Source organism: Scyliorhinus canicula, chromosome 9 (genome assembly GCF_902713615.1).
Source record: "Scyliorhinus canicula chromosome 9, sScyCan1.1, whole genome shotgun sequence".
Taxonomy (NCBI): domain Eukaryota; kingdom Metazoa; phylum Chordata; class Chondrichthyes; order Carcharhiniformes; family Scyliorhinidae; genus Scyliorhinus; species Scyliorhinus canicula.
This window is the reverse complement of record NC_052154.1, coordinates 128,433,687-128,449,555: the sequence shown is the minus strand read 5'-3', so window position 1 is coordinate 128,449,555 and position 15,869 is coordinate 128,433,687. Positions and strand designations below refer to the sequence as shown.

Here is a 15,869-nt window from a genome sequence, read left to right as displayed (position 1 = left end):
GCGGATAGAACTGGGACTGCGGCGCTGAGGACCCAGGTTCGAATCCCGGCCCTGGGTCACTGTCCATGTTGAGTTTGCACATTCTCCCCATGTCTGCGTGGGTTTCACCCCCACAACCCAAAGATGTGAATTGGCCACGCTAAATTGCCCCTTAATTGGAAAACAAAATTGGGTACTCTAAATTTTTTAGGGCAGCACGGTAGCATGGTGGTTAGCACAAATGCGTCACAGCTCCAGGGTCCATGGTTCGATTCCCGGCTTGGTTCACTGTCTGTGCGAAGTCTGCATGTTCTCCCCGTGTCTGCGTGGGTTTCCTCCGGATGCTCCAGTTTCCTCCCACAGTCCAAAGATGTGCAGGTTAGGTGGATTGGCCATGCTAAATTGCCCTTAGTGTCCAAAATTGCCCTTAGTGTTGGGCTGGGTTATGGGGATGGGGTGGAGGTGTGGGTTTGGGTAGAGTGCTCTTTAGACTCGATGGGCCGAATGGCCTCCTTCTGCACTGTAAATTCTATGAAATTCTATAAAACCGGAGCACCCAGAGGAAACCAATGCAGAAATGGGGAGAAAGTGCAAATTCCACATAGTCAGTCATCCAAGGCCAGAACTGAACTGAACTGAAATGAAATTAAAATCGCTTATTGTCACAAGTAAGCTTCAAATAAAGTTACAGTGAAAAGCCCCTAGTCAAACCCAGGTTCATGCAGCTGTGAGGCAGCAGTGCTCACCACTGTGCCACAATGCGGCTGAAGACTAAAATTGTTAGGTCTATACTGTTCCAGGAACTGCTACACATGGGTTTTTGTAAAGTACCTGTGTCCATTCAATAAAGACCTCCCCAGCCCACATTTCTTCAATGTATAAAATAAACATTTCCACTTCCACCTGATCAAATGCTTTCTCTGCATCCAATGAAAGCACCAAGTTGTCTATCGCCTGTTTTTGAGAAACCTGAATGATATTTAATAGTCTCCTGATATTATTACATCAATTTTTCCTTTTACAAACCCATCTGATAACCGAGGTTAATTAAAGGAAGATATTATCCTAGACGTAACGCCAGTATTTTAGAAAGTAATTTCAGATCGACATTTAAAAGCAAGACTGGTCCAGAGGAGGCACAATCTTCCAGACTTTTACCTGTCTTTAATATTTGCTTCTCTAAGGGACTGAGGTAGTTGTCCTAATTCAAATGGATGATTATTCATACCTATCATAGGTTCTATTAGCATATTTCTGAATTCCTTATAAAATTCACTTCCAAAACCTTCAGGTTCTGAAGCCTAATCCAAATGCAGATAATGCTTCCTCTTCAGAAACGGTGGCAATTAAGGTTCACCTTTGGACCTGGATTTTCCGATCCAAGTTCACTCTGTCATCGCTGCCATCAAGAACGGAGAATTTGGCGCTCAGCCAACACTCCATTCACTGCAGCGGGATCGGGAAACCCTACCAGCATGAACAGATGGAGAATTCCGACCTTGGTCTTCTGAAATTGTTGGGAGCTCAAAAAAAGAGAAAAATTGCCTCATATGTATTAATGCATCTTCACATTGATTTGTTTAATATAAATTGACATTAAAACTTTTATATGCCTTGTCAATATCCTCATTCTTAACCCAACTATTGCCCTTCAAATCCAATAGAGAAGAAATAGTGAAGAATCTGCTTTCCTCATTATAAGGAGAGCTGAGTATCATCTTGGTTTATTTCCAAATTCATATAGTTTTGTTTTGCAAATTTTCTCCTCCTCTCAACACGTTGAATCAAAAGGGAATCCTTCTTCCCACTTGGCCTTAATCCCTTCCATAGACAGCCCCCAGAATCTCCCCATAAATCGGCAATATCATTCATCCCCTTCTCCATTCCCCCTGCCGTCAATATCTCTTCTAACAACGAAGGGGTTTTCTCTATCGGGAAGTTTGGAACCTCCTTTCTTGCAGGTATCTAAACCCTTCCCCTTGCCCCAGTCCATATTTCTCCCCCAACTCTTCCAACCTCGCAAAACGTCCCCCCAGGAACTGGTCTTTTAATACCCTGACCCCTCTCCTCCCATCTCTGAAACCTTCCATCCAGCCTCCCCGACTCAAACCTGTGATTCCCCCGATTGGCATCTCCCCTGACCCAGCCTCCAATTTATTTATTTGTTTTTTCTAAATAAATTTAGAGTACCCAATTATTTTTTTACAATTCAGGGGCAATTTATCGTGGCCAATCCCCCTATCCTACACATCTTTGGGTTGTGGGGGTGAAACCCACGCAGACACAGGGAGAATGTGCAAACTCCACACCCAGGGCCGGGATTCAAACCTGAGTCCTCAGCGCCGCGAGGCAGCAATGCTAACTACTGAGCCACCGTGCTGCCATAGCCTCCAATTTAAAGTACTGCCTCCAAATCTTCAGTGTTGTCACCACCACCGGGCTGTCAGAGTACTTGCCCAGGGCTATCGGGAGTGGTGCCATTGCCAGCGCCCTCAACCCCAACCCCTTACTCAAACCCAAACCTTCCTCCATCCTAACCCACCGGGACTCCTTCTTCCCCTCCCTCCCCCACGACGACCCAACTCCTCACCTTTTCTACATTCACCGCCTAGTAATACTATAATAAATTCAGGAGGCCCAGCCCCCCCCCCCCCCCCCCACCTACCGGCCTCTCTGCAGGACCGCCTTCCTGACCCTGGCAACCTTCCCTCCCGCTCCCCCCCCCCCCCCCCCCCCCCCCAAATAAATGAGTTGACCAACTTGTCCACTTCCTTGAAGTATGTCTTCGGCAAAAAGACCAGCAGGCACTGGAATAAAAACTAAGATTGTGGCAGCACATTCATTTTAATCGCCTGCAACCGACCCGCCAGTGACAGAGAGGTTGTCCCACCTTGCCAAGACCGCATTCATCCTCCTCACCAAACTAGTAAAATTGTACCTACGGAGCCCCCTACCTCAATCTGTCCAGGAACTTCCTCATCCCTTGATCCTCCCTCGGTGGTTCTGACCTATACAGCTTTTCATAGAACTCCTCAAACACCTTATTAATCTGGTCCAGAGACACCACCAATTTCCCCGTCCTATCCCGCACCTGGACTATTTCCCTGGCCGCCTCCCTCCTCCTGAGTTGCTGCGCTAACAGTCTGCTAGCCTTTTCCCCATACTCGTACACCACTCCCCTCGCCTTCCTAAGCTGTTCCACGGCCCTGCTCGTGGATAGTGCCCCCAGTTCCGCCTGTAGCCTCTGCCTCTCCCTGAGTAAAACCTCCCCCGGGGACTCCGCGTGCTCTTCATCTATCCGACCCATTTACCTGACCAATCTATCCATCTCTGCCCGGTCTGCCTTGGCTCTGTGGGCCCCAATTGAAATCAGCTCCCCCCGCACTACTGCCTTTTAGCGCCTCCCACACGGTCGCCGCTGAGACCTCCCCAGTGTCATTCACCAGCAGGTAATTTTTTATACATTTCCGAAGCCTCTCGCAGATCCCCTCCTCCGACAGCAGTCCCACATCTAGCCTCCATTGCGGGCGTTGATAACCCGCTCCCCCGAACTGCAGGTCCACCCAATGCGGGGCATGGTCTGAAATGGTAATTGCTGAGTATTCCGTGTTCTTTACCTCCCCCATACAGTCCCTGCTTATTACAAAGAAATCTATCCTGGAATATACTTTATGGACGTGCGAGTAAAACGAGTAGCCCCTTCCTGTTGGCTGTCCCTCTCTCCAGGGGTCCACTGCCCCCATTTGCTCCATAAACCCTTTCAGCTCCCTTGCCATTGCTGAGAGTCTACCCGTTCTGGGACACGACCGATCCAAAGTCAGGTCAAGGACCATGTTAAAGTCCCCTCCCATTATTAGCCTGCGAGAATCCAAGTCCGGGATCTTCCCCAGCACTCTTTTAATGAAGTCCACGTCATCCCAGTTTGGGGCATATATATTCACCAGCACCACTCTTCTCCCCTCCAGTCTGCCCCGTACCATCAGGTATCTGCCCCCCCTGTCTGCGGATATGCCCTCTGCCTCAAATTGCACGCGCTTGTTGATCATGATTGCCACCCCTCTGGACTTCGAGTCCAAGTCCGAGTGGAAGACCTGGCTAATCCAGCCCTTCCTTAGTCTGGTCTGGTCTGACACTTTCAGATGTGTCTCCTGCAACATAATTACGTCCGCCCTCAGGGCCCGCAAGTGCGCGAACACCCGCGCCCTCTTAACCGGCCCATTCAGTCCCTTGACGTTCCAGGTGATCTGCCTGGTCGGGGGGTACATCCCACCCCCCCCACCCCGCCGGTCAGCCATAGCCTTTCTCGGGCCGGCCCCTGACCCGTGCGTCGCGCCATTCCTGGCCCGCCCTTTGGCTGCCTCCACCCTCGACCTCCTTTCCAGTGCCTATTTCAAGTCCCTCTCCCGTCAGCAGAACAACCCCCCCCTCCCCTAACCTCATCCTCCGATACCCCCAACCCTGCCATCTACTGGCTGTAACTTCCCCCCCCATCTGACTTCCTTGACTAGCCAATCTGCTAGCCCGGTGACTCAACACTCCGGCGCCTTCCTGTCCCATTCCCCTTGTTTCCCCGTCCTCCTCCCCACCCACTGGGGCAAGCCGGCTCCAGTGTCTTCCGCGAGCTGCACAAAAAGCCCCAACAGGAAAAAAAAAAGAAAAAACCACAGAAAAAAGAGAAAAAGCACATAAATGTCCATGAACAAAGGAAAGAGTCTCAAATGTTCCGCTTGGCCCCTTTGGCCCAGCAAACCGTTGAGCAGCAGTCCAGGCACATTCGGCGTTCCTTCCCACAGAAATCCTCGGGCCCTAACTCGCGTCCTTGGGGCCTCCTTTCGGGACCAGCCCCAGTTCCCTCACAAAATCCATCGCTTCTTCGGGCTCGGAGAAGTAGTGGTGTTGACCCTGGTGCGTGACCCATAGCCGAGCTGGGAACAGCAGACCAAACTTCACGTGCTTCTTGAACAGCACCTCCTTGACATTCTTAAAGGCTGCTCGCTGCCGAGCCACCTCCTGGCTTAGGTCCTGATAAATGCGGAGAACACTGTTGTTCCACGTGCTGCTCCTGGCGCTCTTTGCCCACTGCAGCACCCGCTCCTTGTCCACGAACCTGTGGAACCTAATCACCATCGGGCGGGGGGGTCCGCCCGGCCGCCCCTGCCTTGCCTGCACTCTGTGTGCCCCCTCCAGCTCCAGCGGTCGCGGAAAGGCTTTGGCCCCCATCAGCTGCTTCAGCAGGTCTACTACAAACGCTGCAGCATCAGCTCCCTCCGCCCCCTCCGGGAGGCCGACCATCCTCAGATTGTTCCTGCGGACTCTATTCTCCAGCTCCTCCACTCTGTCCAGCAGTCTTCTCTGCCGCTCTTTCAGGCCGTCCACTTCTAGCGCTGCAACCGTTTGCGCATCCGCCTGCTCCTCCACCGCCTCTCCCAGCTCCTTAACTTTAACATCCTGGGCGTCCAGCCTCTGGTTCAGCTGATCCACCGCTTTCTGGATTGGGTCCAAGCTGTCCCGCTTCAGCGCTTCAAAACTGGACGTCATTACCTGGAGCATGTTATCCAGCGCCAGCTGGATTACTGAGTCCGGGGTCCGTGTGTCCGCCATCTTAGGTCCCAGGTAATTATCTTCAGGTCCTTGTCTCTGTCCCTTTTTCTCCTTCTTCTTCTGCCTTCTGGAATCCCGCTGTTCCATGTGCCGCAGCCCGCTCCTCAGCGCCTTCGCTGCCGCTTTCCTTTGCCCAGCTCCTTAAATTTTTCCCCTCCTGGGCATCTGAAGTGGGTCCAAGCTGTCCTTCCTCAGCAACTCCAAACTTTTTTTTCCCTTTGTCCTGGAGGAAGGAAGGTCCGTGGGTCCGCCATCTTACCCTTCAGGTCAGCTTCCTCCTTGCCTCCGTCTCTCTCTCTTTCTTCCTCACCTGCTGGCCTCCCACACTTCCATTTGCTGCAGCTCGCTCTCCTCTTCTTTCACGGCAGCTTTTCTGCCGCCCCCGTGGTCCCGCTATCGCGGGGAATCAGCTGTTCCGCCCCGCCGGAGTGAGAGCCCACCGAATGTGCGGCTCACTCGGACATCGCCGCCACCGGAAGTCCAGGAGCGCACAGTTTTAACTATAGAAGCTTTTGTCAGAGTAGTCAGAGAATCACAAAATAACATTGAAAATATGTGAATATGTCGGCGCTGGCCTGGCCACAGTTAGAAGTCTCACAATACCAGGTTAAAGTCAAACAGGTTTATTTGAAATCACATGTTTTCAGAGCGCTGCTCCTTCATCAGGTGAAGTGGGGGAAGATTCACAATCACAGCATATATAGGAGAAAAACAATTGCAATTTGTCACACTAATAGAAAGACACAAGAACTAATATGATAACGTGGTCAATGGAAAAGATGCCGAATTAAAATGCTAGAAAGAGAAAGAACTTTATCACGCGATGTAAGTACCATGACCATTCCTTCATATGTGACAGACCGAGTTTATGAATGAGTTGTCAAGGCATTGTATTGTGCCAGGCAGCATGGTAGCATAGTGATTAGCACTGTTGCTTCACAGAGCCAGGGTCCCAGATTCGATTCCTGGCTTGGGTCACTGTGTGTGGAGTCTGCACGTTCTCCCTGTGTCTGCGTGGGTTTCCTCCGGGTGCTCTGGTTTCCTCCCACAAGTCCCAAAAGATGTGCTATTAGGGGAATTGGACATTCTGAATTCTCCCTCAGTGTCACCCGAACAGGTGCCAGAATGTGGCGACAAGGGGATTTTCAACCCCCAGTTGAAAATTAGTAACTTCATTGCAGTGTTAATGTGACAATAAAGATTTTTTTTTTTTAATGATGCTACACTCATGTATTGTAGAGTATGGTGCATGACAGAGAAAAGGATCAACTAAGGATTGGAGAGTGACGCCATCCGCAGAGAAAAGTATGTAGTCCGTGGTCAGTGCTGAATGCACAACAGGACCTGGAAAGCAGTCAGTGTGTATAGAAGAATCCCACGCAAGCTTATGGGGCTGAATTCTCTGATTGGGAAACTAATTTCCCGTCGGAACTAGATCATGTGCAATTTACATTCCTGTTGGGGACCTGTTTGTTCCAAGATTCAGGACATGCAAATGGGCCAGCACTCTGCCAATGTGAATTGGAAGTAATTCCCATCCCTGTTGGTGGCGGATTTGCTGGGGGCGGATTTCACACCAAAGAGCCTGATCAGCTGGAGCTGCTTATGTGTGCTCCACTCACCACACCCTCTCATTCCGGCTACGAAGGTGGCTCACAAAGGACCTGCTCTCTGGTTTCGAGAGTCAGAAGTGGACCCACTGCTCGATGCTATTGAGGAGAGGAGGGACACTCTTCCCCAGGGTCAGCCACAGACTCAAGCCTGCCCTCCTGAACAGTGCCTGGGAGGAGATGGCAGAGGCAGTCAGTGCTACCAGCCTCACCAGGAGGAGACAGCTTGTGATCCTGAGGAGTGGGTGACACTGGCACGACCTTTACTCTGAGAGGGCAGTATGCCAGGGACGGTTCCAAAGACCACGGTACAGGTGTCCTTTGCTTGGGGTGAGCTCTGCTAATCCCTTGCTTTCTCTGCTGTGGTGCTGCGCTGTGGGGCCAGTGATTGAGATTGCCCAACTTCCATCCTCTTGATGATATAGCTGGGTATGGGGGTTTCCAGAGGGGAGAGCTCTAGGTATGTTCTCACATGACCAGAGGCTGTCTGAGCATTTACACGGCATAGTGAGCAGTCAGCAGTGTGAACAGTCAGGAGACTGTAAGTAGCACCAAAGGGGAGTGTTTAAATCACATACTGCTGCAATGGCAGTCTGAGCCAGTCTACCCGGATCCCGAGGGGGACACCCTGAGTGCACGGATTTGGCACCAAGTCGTTCCCTGCTGCTCCCCGTGGCCCAGGAAGCCATCCCCAAAAAGCCCAACAAGGTTTGAGAGTTTTCTTACGCTTTCTCTCCCCCTCAACAGCCATAGCACCCAGGTCCCGCTTGTAAATACTTACACCAATTCGGGCCTGTGTTACTTCCATCTGAAAGGGTTGGAGCATCACAGAGAAGTACAGCATACTGTCTTCAACCTGCTATTTACATTCAAATCCATGGAAATTATGGTTTTGCATGGACCCACCGACTCAGAGCACAAACATTACTAACATCGCCAGCGAGATACCAGAGCATGGTGTCAGAATCAGCACTGAGCACATATCCTGATTTTTGCATTATGTTCGCTATGTTTGTCAGATCGCAATTCTAGTTGCCAGCGGATGGAGAATTCAGCCCTATATTTGGAACTGTACATAACTGAAGCCTACTAATAGAAGTGTTATGTTAATTTGTATTGGTAATTCACCTTTGCTAACCCTAAAGAAAAGTTTTGAAGTACAGTGTTTTAAGTGAGTCCCACTAATGATTGTGGTGTCATTTTTATTTATAGGCATTAACACATCCATTAACAATTCCTCATCAGAATTATAAATGAAAAATAAATAATTTAAGTACAAAATGTAAGATTATCTAACCAATTTGGAAGACGGTACTCCAATCTTTTGCTTTGGTACTTACTGTGCATATATTTTTTGTTAAGGGCATGGATGGGAAATCCCATTTTTGTATGTGATTTCTCAAAAATAACATCCTCCTCAACATAAGAGTAAACTGACAGTGAAAAAAATAACATTTTGTTTCTTTTACTTAGATTCTTAGAATAATCATCCAAATGGTAGAGCCCGCTGTTATAGGATTCTCCTGGTTGGCGAAATGGAGACACTAAGCTTTTCCAGGATAAGGCTGGATGGTCAGTTTGAGTGCACTATACAATACTATTCAATACAACACAATGGGTGGTGAAAGACATGCTTGTTAGGTGAATTGGACATTCTAAATTCTCCCTCAGTGTACCCGAACGGCGCCGGAGTGTGGCGCCTAGGTGATTTTCACAGTAACTTAGTTGCTGTGTTAATGTAAGCCTACCTGTGACACTAATAAAGATTATTATTACAGTCATCTAGGATTGTAGCTTATGAAATGAAAAATGAAATGAAAATCGCTTATTGTCACGAGTAGACTTCAATTAAGTTACTGTGAAAAGCCCCGAGTCGCCACATTCCGGCGCCTGTTCGGGGAGGCTGTTACGGGAATCAAACCGTGCTGCTGGCCTGCTTGGTCTGCTTTCAAAGCCAGTGATTTAGCCCAGTGTGCTAAACAGCCCCTTGGGTTCTTGTGAACTAACAAGTTAGATCAGGGGCGAAATTCTCCGACCCCCCGCAGGGTCGGAGAATCGCCCGGGGCCGCCGAAAATCCCGCCCCTGCCGTGGCAGAAATTCTCCGCCACCCGGGAATTGGCGGGGGCGGGAATCGCGCCGCGTTGAGCGGCGAGCCCCCTGCAGCGATTCTCTGGCCCGCGACGGGCCGAAGTCCTGCCGCTGGGAGACCTCTCCCGCCGCCGTGATTTTAACCACCTCTGGTGGCGGCGGGATCGGCGGCGCGAGCGGGCCCTCGGGGGGGCGCGGGGCGAACGGACCCCGGGGGTTGCCCCCACGTTGAGCAGGCCCGCGATCGGGGTCCACCGATCGGCGGGCGGGCCAGTGCCGTGGGGGCACTCTTTCTTCCGCCACCGCCACAACCTCCACCATGGCGGAGGCGGAAGAGAATCCCCCAGCGCGCATGCGCCGGTGGTGATGTCAGCGGCAGCTGACGCACCGGCGCATGCGCGAACCGGCGAAGGCCTTTCAGCCAGCCCCGGCGCCGGGCGTCAAAGGCCGTTGTGCCGGTTTTGCCGCCAGTCGGCGTGGCGCCAACCGCTCCGGCGTGGGCCTAACCCCCAAAGGTGCGGAGAATTCCGCACCTTTGGGGAGGCCCGACGCCGGAGTGGTTGGCGCTACGCCGGGACCCCCCGCCCCACCCGGTAGGGGAGAATGCCGCCCCAGATGTTGAAGCAAGCAAGTCTGTTCTTCTCAGCTATTATCTATCAGGGACTCATTATTTAGTTAGCCAACTTGACCATGAAGATATGCGAATCAAGCTGATCATTATTTATATGAGACTGATTTAAAAACCTGGGCTTTTTAGCACGAGTTCTATTCCACGTTTCCTCAAACATAGATAGATAGATAATCTTTATTGTCGCAAGTAGGCTTACATTAACACTGCAATGAAGTTACTGTGAAAAGTCCCAAGTCGCCACATTCCGGCGCCTGTTCGGGTACAGGGAGGGAGAATTCAGAATGTTCACATTACCTAACAGCACGGGCAGAATTCTCCTCCTCCCGGCGGGGCGGGCCGTACCAGCGCCGAGGAGCGGCGTGAATCACTCCGGCTTCGGGCTGCCCGGATGGTGCGGAATTCTCCGCACCTTCAGGGGCTCGGCCAGCGGCGGGAGTTGGCGCTTGTGCAGGAGCGCCAGCGTGTGCTGGTGTCATCCCAGCACGTGCGCAGGGGGGTTCTTCTCCCCGCCAGCCATGGCGGAGGTTGACAGCAGCCGGCACGGAGGGAAAGAGTTCCCCCACGGCACAGGTCCGCCCGCGGATCGGTGGGCCCCGATCGCAGGCCAGGCCACCGTGGGGGCGCCCCTGGCGCCAGATCTCTTCCCCCCCCCCCCCCCACCCACCCCCGAGGACTCTGCAGGCCGCCCGCGGAGCCAGGTCCCGCCAGTACGGACCTGGTTTGATTTACGCCGGCGGGACCGGCCAAAAACAGCCGGCCGCTCGGTCCATCACGGGGCAGAGAATCGCCGGGGGACTGCTGCCAGCCGCTGCCAACTGGCGCGGCGCAATTCCCGCCCTGCCAAAACCCCAGCGCGGGAATTTGGCAGTCGGCAGCGGGACGGGATTCACACCGCCCCCCCCGCAATTCTCTGACCCAGCGGGAGGTCGGAGAATCCCGCCCCACGTCTTTCGGAACTTGTGGGAGGAAACTGGAGCGCCCAGAGGAAACCCATGCAGACACAGAGAGAACCTGCAGACTCCATACAGACAGTGAACCAAGCCGGGAACTGAACCTGGGACCCTGGCGCTGTGAAGCAACTGTGCTAATCACTGTTACCATGCCGCCCATTTCAGATTCAGTGCAGTAATATAAGTCAATATATTATCAAGACAGTTTTCAGTGAGCCAAAACACTGGCAGGCTAATTTCAAAACTTCACACAACTGTTGATCGATAATCTGGGATTTCTCTTGATGACAACCTGAAAGAAAGAATTAATTTCGATAGCATTAGAAAACGTACATATTTTTCTGAAAATTATGCAACATTTTCCTGTGACATCAGTTTACATTAGCATCCAACAGGCATCTCAAAGTCCATCCAAGATAATGAAAGCTGATATTTTTGTCTGTATCAGTCAATGGAACGAACTTGCCAATATCCCTTCAATAAATCAATTTTCGTAATGAACATTAAAACGTTTGAAGCACTCAGAACAAATCTGCTATCAAAAGTGACTCTATTCTTTCCTTGCCTCGGTCGGGAATGCCCTGCCGAGGCTGCACTTACCTCATTTCTGAGCTCAGCTCGATTCAGGATGGTGCCGGAGGATGGCGACTCTCTTGGGCACTCTCAACCAGACCATTTTCTTTTATCTCTTATCACCATTTTGATTATTCTTTTGTTTACTATGTACGTACCATGTACGTTCCCTTGGCCACAGAAAAATACTTTTCACTGTACTTCGGTACATGTGACAATAAATATCAATCAATCAGTGTAGAAAGAGATCGGGGCACCATTTTTAAACACCATCCCGATCTCTCGACCTCTCCCCCAGTCACCACACACTACACGCGGCCTCCCACTGCCTCCAACTGACTTCTTGGGGGGTCTTCAAGTGGCCCCTCACCCTAGCTCTTAAGGGCAGGGCATCCCCAGGCCTATTCCCTGGCATGGGCAACATGGAACCCAGGCACCATGGCACTGCCAGCCTGTCATCCTGGTGGTACTCTGGGTTGCAGTGCCAGGGTGCACGAGTGGCAGAAGTGCCAGGGTACCACGCTGCCCAGAGCCCGACCACCTGCGGATCGCTGAAGGCCTGAGAGAACTCCCGAGGTACCGTTATGCCTGGTCCACGTTTGTGTGGACCAGTGCTAAACGGCGCCATGGCGAGGACAACCAGGTGAGGGCATTAGTCCCCGGGCCTCGGGAGGATTGGGCGCCGACATATTTAAATGAGTCTAATGACTCACTTAAATATGTTCATCTGGATCTTGCCCAAAGAGGATGAGATGCAGATTGTGACATCTCGCGAGATCTTGCCTCCTTGCGAGATTTAACGGCCTTGTGACGACACCATGTTGAGTGTGACGAGGCTGTTCAATCGCACCCATAGGGCGCAATTCTCCAGAAAATTTCTAAATGTAGTAGCGAGTGAGATTTGCCACGAGCTTCCCAGCGCTCGGCCCAGCGAGGTCGGCAATGCAGTCCACTTAATGAGGCCTCACAGGCCTATCGTTGCAAATGAAGACTCGCCAGTTGATTCGCCAGGACCACGCTCGCCAGCCCCCCGCTAACAAGGTTTTTTTTTTTTTAAATAATTTTTATTGAGAAATTTTGATTTTATACAACAATAACGCACCTTAGTAAAATACCGAAAATAACAATAATATTAACAATCATATACATTCGCCCCATCCCCATGAACAACCCAGCATTTTAACAACAACGCAAATTAACACACTATAAAGTTACAGAATAAACACTACAATAATGCACTCCCCCCCCCCCCCCCCCCCCCCCCCCGGGTTGCTGCTGCTATTGACCCAGTTACCTATCTTTGAGCCAGGAAGTCCAGAAAAGGCTGCCATCGTTTATAGAACCCTTGTACTGATCCTCTCAGGGCAAATTTGACCTTTTCCAATTTTATAAATCCCGCCATGTCACTGATCCAGGTCTCCACGCTTGGGGGCCTTGCATCCTTCCATTGTAACAGAATCCTTCGACGGGCTACTAGGGACGCAAAGGCCAGGACACCGGCCTCTTTCGCCTCCTGCACTCCCGGCTCCACCCCAACCCCAAAAATCGCGAGTCCCCACCCTGGTTTGACCCTGGATCCAACCACCCTCGACACCGTCCCCGCCACCCCCTTCCAGAATTCTTCCAGTGCTGGGCATGCCCAGAACATATGGGTGTGGTTCGCAGGACTCCCCGAACATCTGGTTCTCACCCCCGAAGAACCTACTCATCCTAGTCCCGGACATATGGGCCCGGTGCAGCACCTTAAATTGGATGAGACTAAGCCTCGCACATGAGGAGGAGGAGTTGACTCTCTCCAAGGCCTCCGCCCAAGTCCCATCCTCTATCTGCTCCCCGAGTTCCTCCTCCCATTTAGCCTTCAGCTCCTCCACTGACGACTCCTCCACCTCCTGCATTACCTTATAGATGTCAGACACCTTCCCCTCTCCTACCCACACCCCCGAAAGCACTCTGTCCATCGTCCCCTGCGAGGGCAGCAAAGGGAATCCCTCTACCTGTCGCCTAGCAAACGCCTTTACCTGCAGGTATCTGAACATGTTCCCCTGGGGAAGGCCAAATTTATCTTCCAGTTCCCCCAGGCCCGCAAACCTCCCGCCAATAAACAGGTCCCTCAATTTGCTGATGCCCGCCCTTTGCCATCCCCTGAATCCCCCATCCGTGTTCCCCGGGATGAACCGATGGTTGCCACCCAGTGGAGCCTCCATCGAGCCCCCTGTTTCCCCCCGATGCCGTCTCCACTGTCCCCAGATTCTTAGGGTCGCCGCCACCACCGGGCTCGTGGTAACCCTCTTGGGGGAGAGCAGCAACGGTGCCGTTACCATGGCACCCAGGCTTGTACCTCTACATGACGCCATCTCCATTCTTTTCCACGCCGCCCCTCCCCCCTCCATCACCCATTTACGCACCATTAACACATTGGCTGCCCAATAGTACCCCAGAAGGTTGGGCAGCGCCAGCCCGCCTCTATCCCTTCCTCGCTCCAGGAATACCCTCCTCACTCTCGGAGTCCCATGTGCCCACACAAAGCTCAGAATACTGCCGGTCACTCTCCTAAAGAAGGCCCTGGGGATAAATATGGGCAGGCACTGAAAAAGGAACAAGAACCTCGGAAGCACTGTCATTTTGACGGACTGCACCCTCCCCGCCAACGACAATGGCAGCATGTCCCACCTCCTGAACTCCTCCTCCATCTGATCTACCAGTCTGGTAAAGTTATGCTTGTGGAGAGTCCCCCAGTCCCTGGCCACTTGCACCCCCAGGTACCTAAAGCTCTCCCCTGCCCGCCTAAGCGGGAGCCTACCAATTCCTTCCTCCTGGTCTCCAGGGTGCACCACAAACACCTCGCTCTTGCCTAAGTTTAATTTATAACCTGAGAAGGTCCCAAACTCGGCTAGTAACTCCATCACTCCCGGCATCCCTCCCACCGGGTCCGCCACATACAGTAACAGGTCGTCGGCATACAACGACACCCTATGTTCCTCTCCACCTCGCACCAAGCCTCCCCACCTCTTTGAATCTCTCAATGCCATCACCAGCGGCTCGATTGCCAGTGCAAACAACAAGGGGGACAAGGGGCAACCCTGCCTGGTCCCTCGGTAAAGCCGGAAGTACTCCGACCTCCTCCTATTCGTGGCCACGCACGCCATCGGGGCCTCATAGAGCAGCCTTACCCATCTAATGAACCCTTCACCAAATCCAAACCTCCCCAACACCTCCCATAGGTACCCCCATTCCACTCTATCGAAGGCCTTCTCCGCATCCAGCGCCACCACTATCTCTGCCTCGCCCTCAATCGCCGGCATCATAATGACATTCAGCAATCTCCGCACATTCGTGTTCAGCTGCCTTCCCTTCACAAAACCTGTCTGGTCCTCATGCACAACCCCTGGCACACAGTCCTCTATCCTGGTGGCCAGGATTTTTGCCAGCACCTTAGCATCCACGTTGAGGAGAGATATGGGCCTGTATGAACCACACTGCTGGGGGTCCTTGTCCTTCTTTAAAATTAACGAGATCAGCGCCCGTGACATCGTCGGGGGCAAAGTCCCCCCTTCCCACGCTTCGTTGAGTGTCCGCACCAGCAAGGGGCCCACTAGGTCCACGAACTTTTTATAAAATTCCACCGGGAACCCATCCGGCCCCGGTGCCTTCCCTGACTGCATCTGCCCGATCCCCTTAACTAGCTCCTCCAGCTCAATCGGCGCACCCAGCCCCTCCACCTTCTCCTCCTGCACCTTCGGGAAAGAAAGCCTGTCAAGGAACCTCTCCATTCCCCTCCTCTCCCCCGTTGGCTCCGACTGGTACAGTTCCCCGTAAAACTCCTTGAAGACCTCATTCACCTCTACCCCCTTCCGCACCACATTCCCACTCTTGTCTCTCACTCCAGCAATCTCCTTAGCCGCATCCCGCTTACGGAGCTGATGAGCCAGCATCCTACTCGCCTTTTCACCATGTTCGTACACTGCCCCTTGTGCCTTCCTCCACTGTGCCTCAGCCTTTCTAGTGGTCAGCAAATCAAATTTAGCCTGCAGGCTGCGCCTCTCCCCCAACAGTCCCTCCTCTGGTGCCTCTGCATACCTCCTGTCCACCTCCAGCATCTTTCCCACCAGTCTATCCCTCTCACTCCTCTCGCTCCTCTCCCTATGTGCCCGGATGGATATCAGCTCCCCACGAATTACTGCCTTCAGGGCTTCCCAGACCATCCCCACCTGAACCTCCCCCGTATCATTCACCTCAAGGTACCCCTCAATACTTGCCCGGACCCTCCTACACACCTCCTCCTCCGCCAACAACCCCACATCCAACCGCCACAACGGACGTTGGTCTCGCACCTCCCCCATTTCCAACTCTATCCAATGCGGAGCGTGGTCAGAGATTGCAATGGTCGAATACTCGGCCTCCTCCACTCTCGGAATCAGTTCCCTACTCCATGAAGA

The 15,869-nt window shown here is 52.4% G+C and overlaps 1 protein-coding gene across 1 annotated transcript in view; it reads right to left on the bottom strand.

Annotated features, from left to right (window-relative positions):
- Window positions 1-11,009: 11,009 nt before the first annotated feature.
- LOC119971674 (anoctamin-9-like) overlaps window positions 11,010-15,869 on the bottom strand; it is a 239,037-nt gene continuing 234,177 nt past the window's right edge. Inside the window, exon 25 of the mRNA XM_038807553.1 lies at window positions 11,010-11,152. Coding sequence (XP_038663481.1) covers window positions 11,107-11,152 — 46 coding nt within the window. The 3' untranslated portion in view covers window positions 11,010-11,106. The remainder of the gene's footprint in view (window positions 11,153-15,869) is intronic.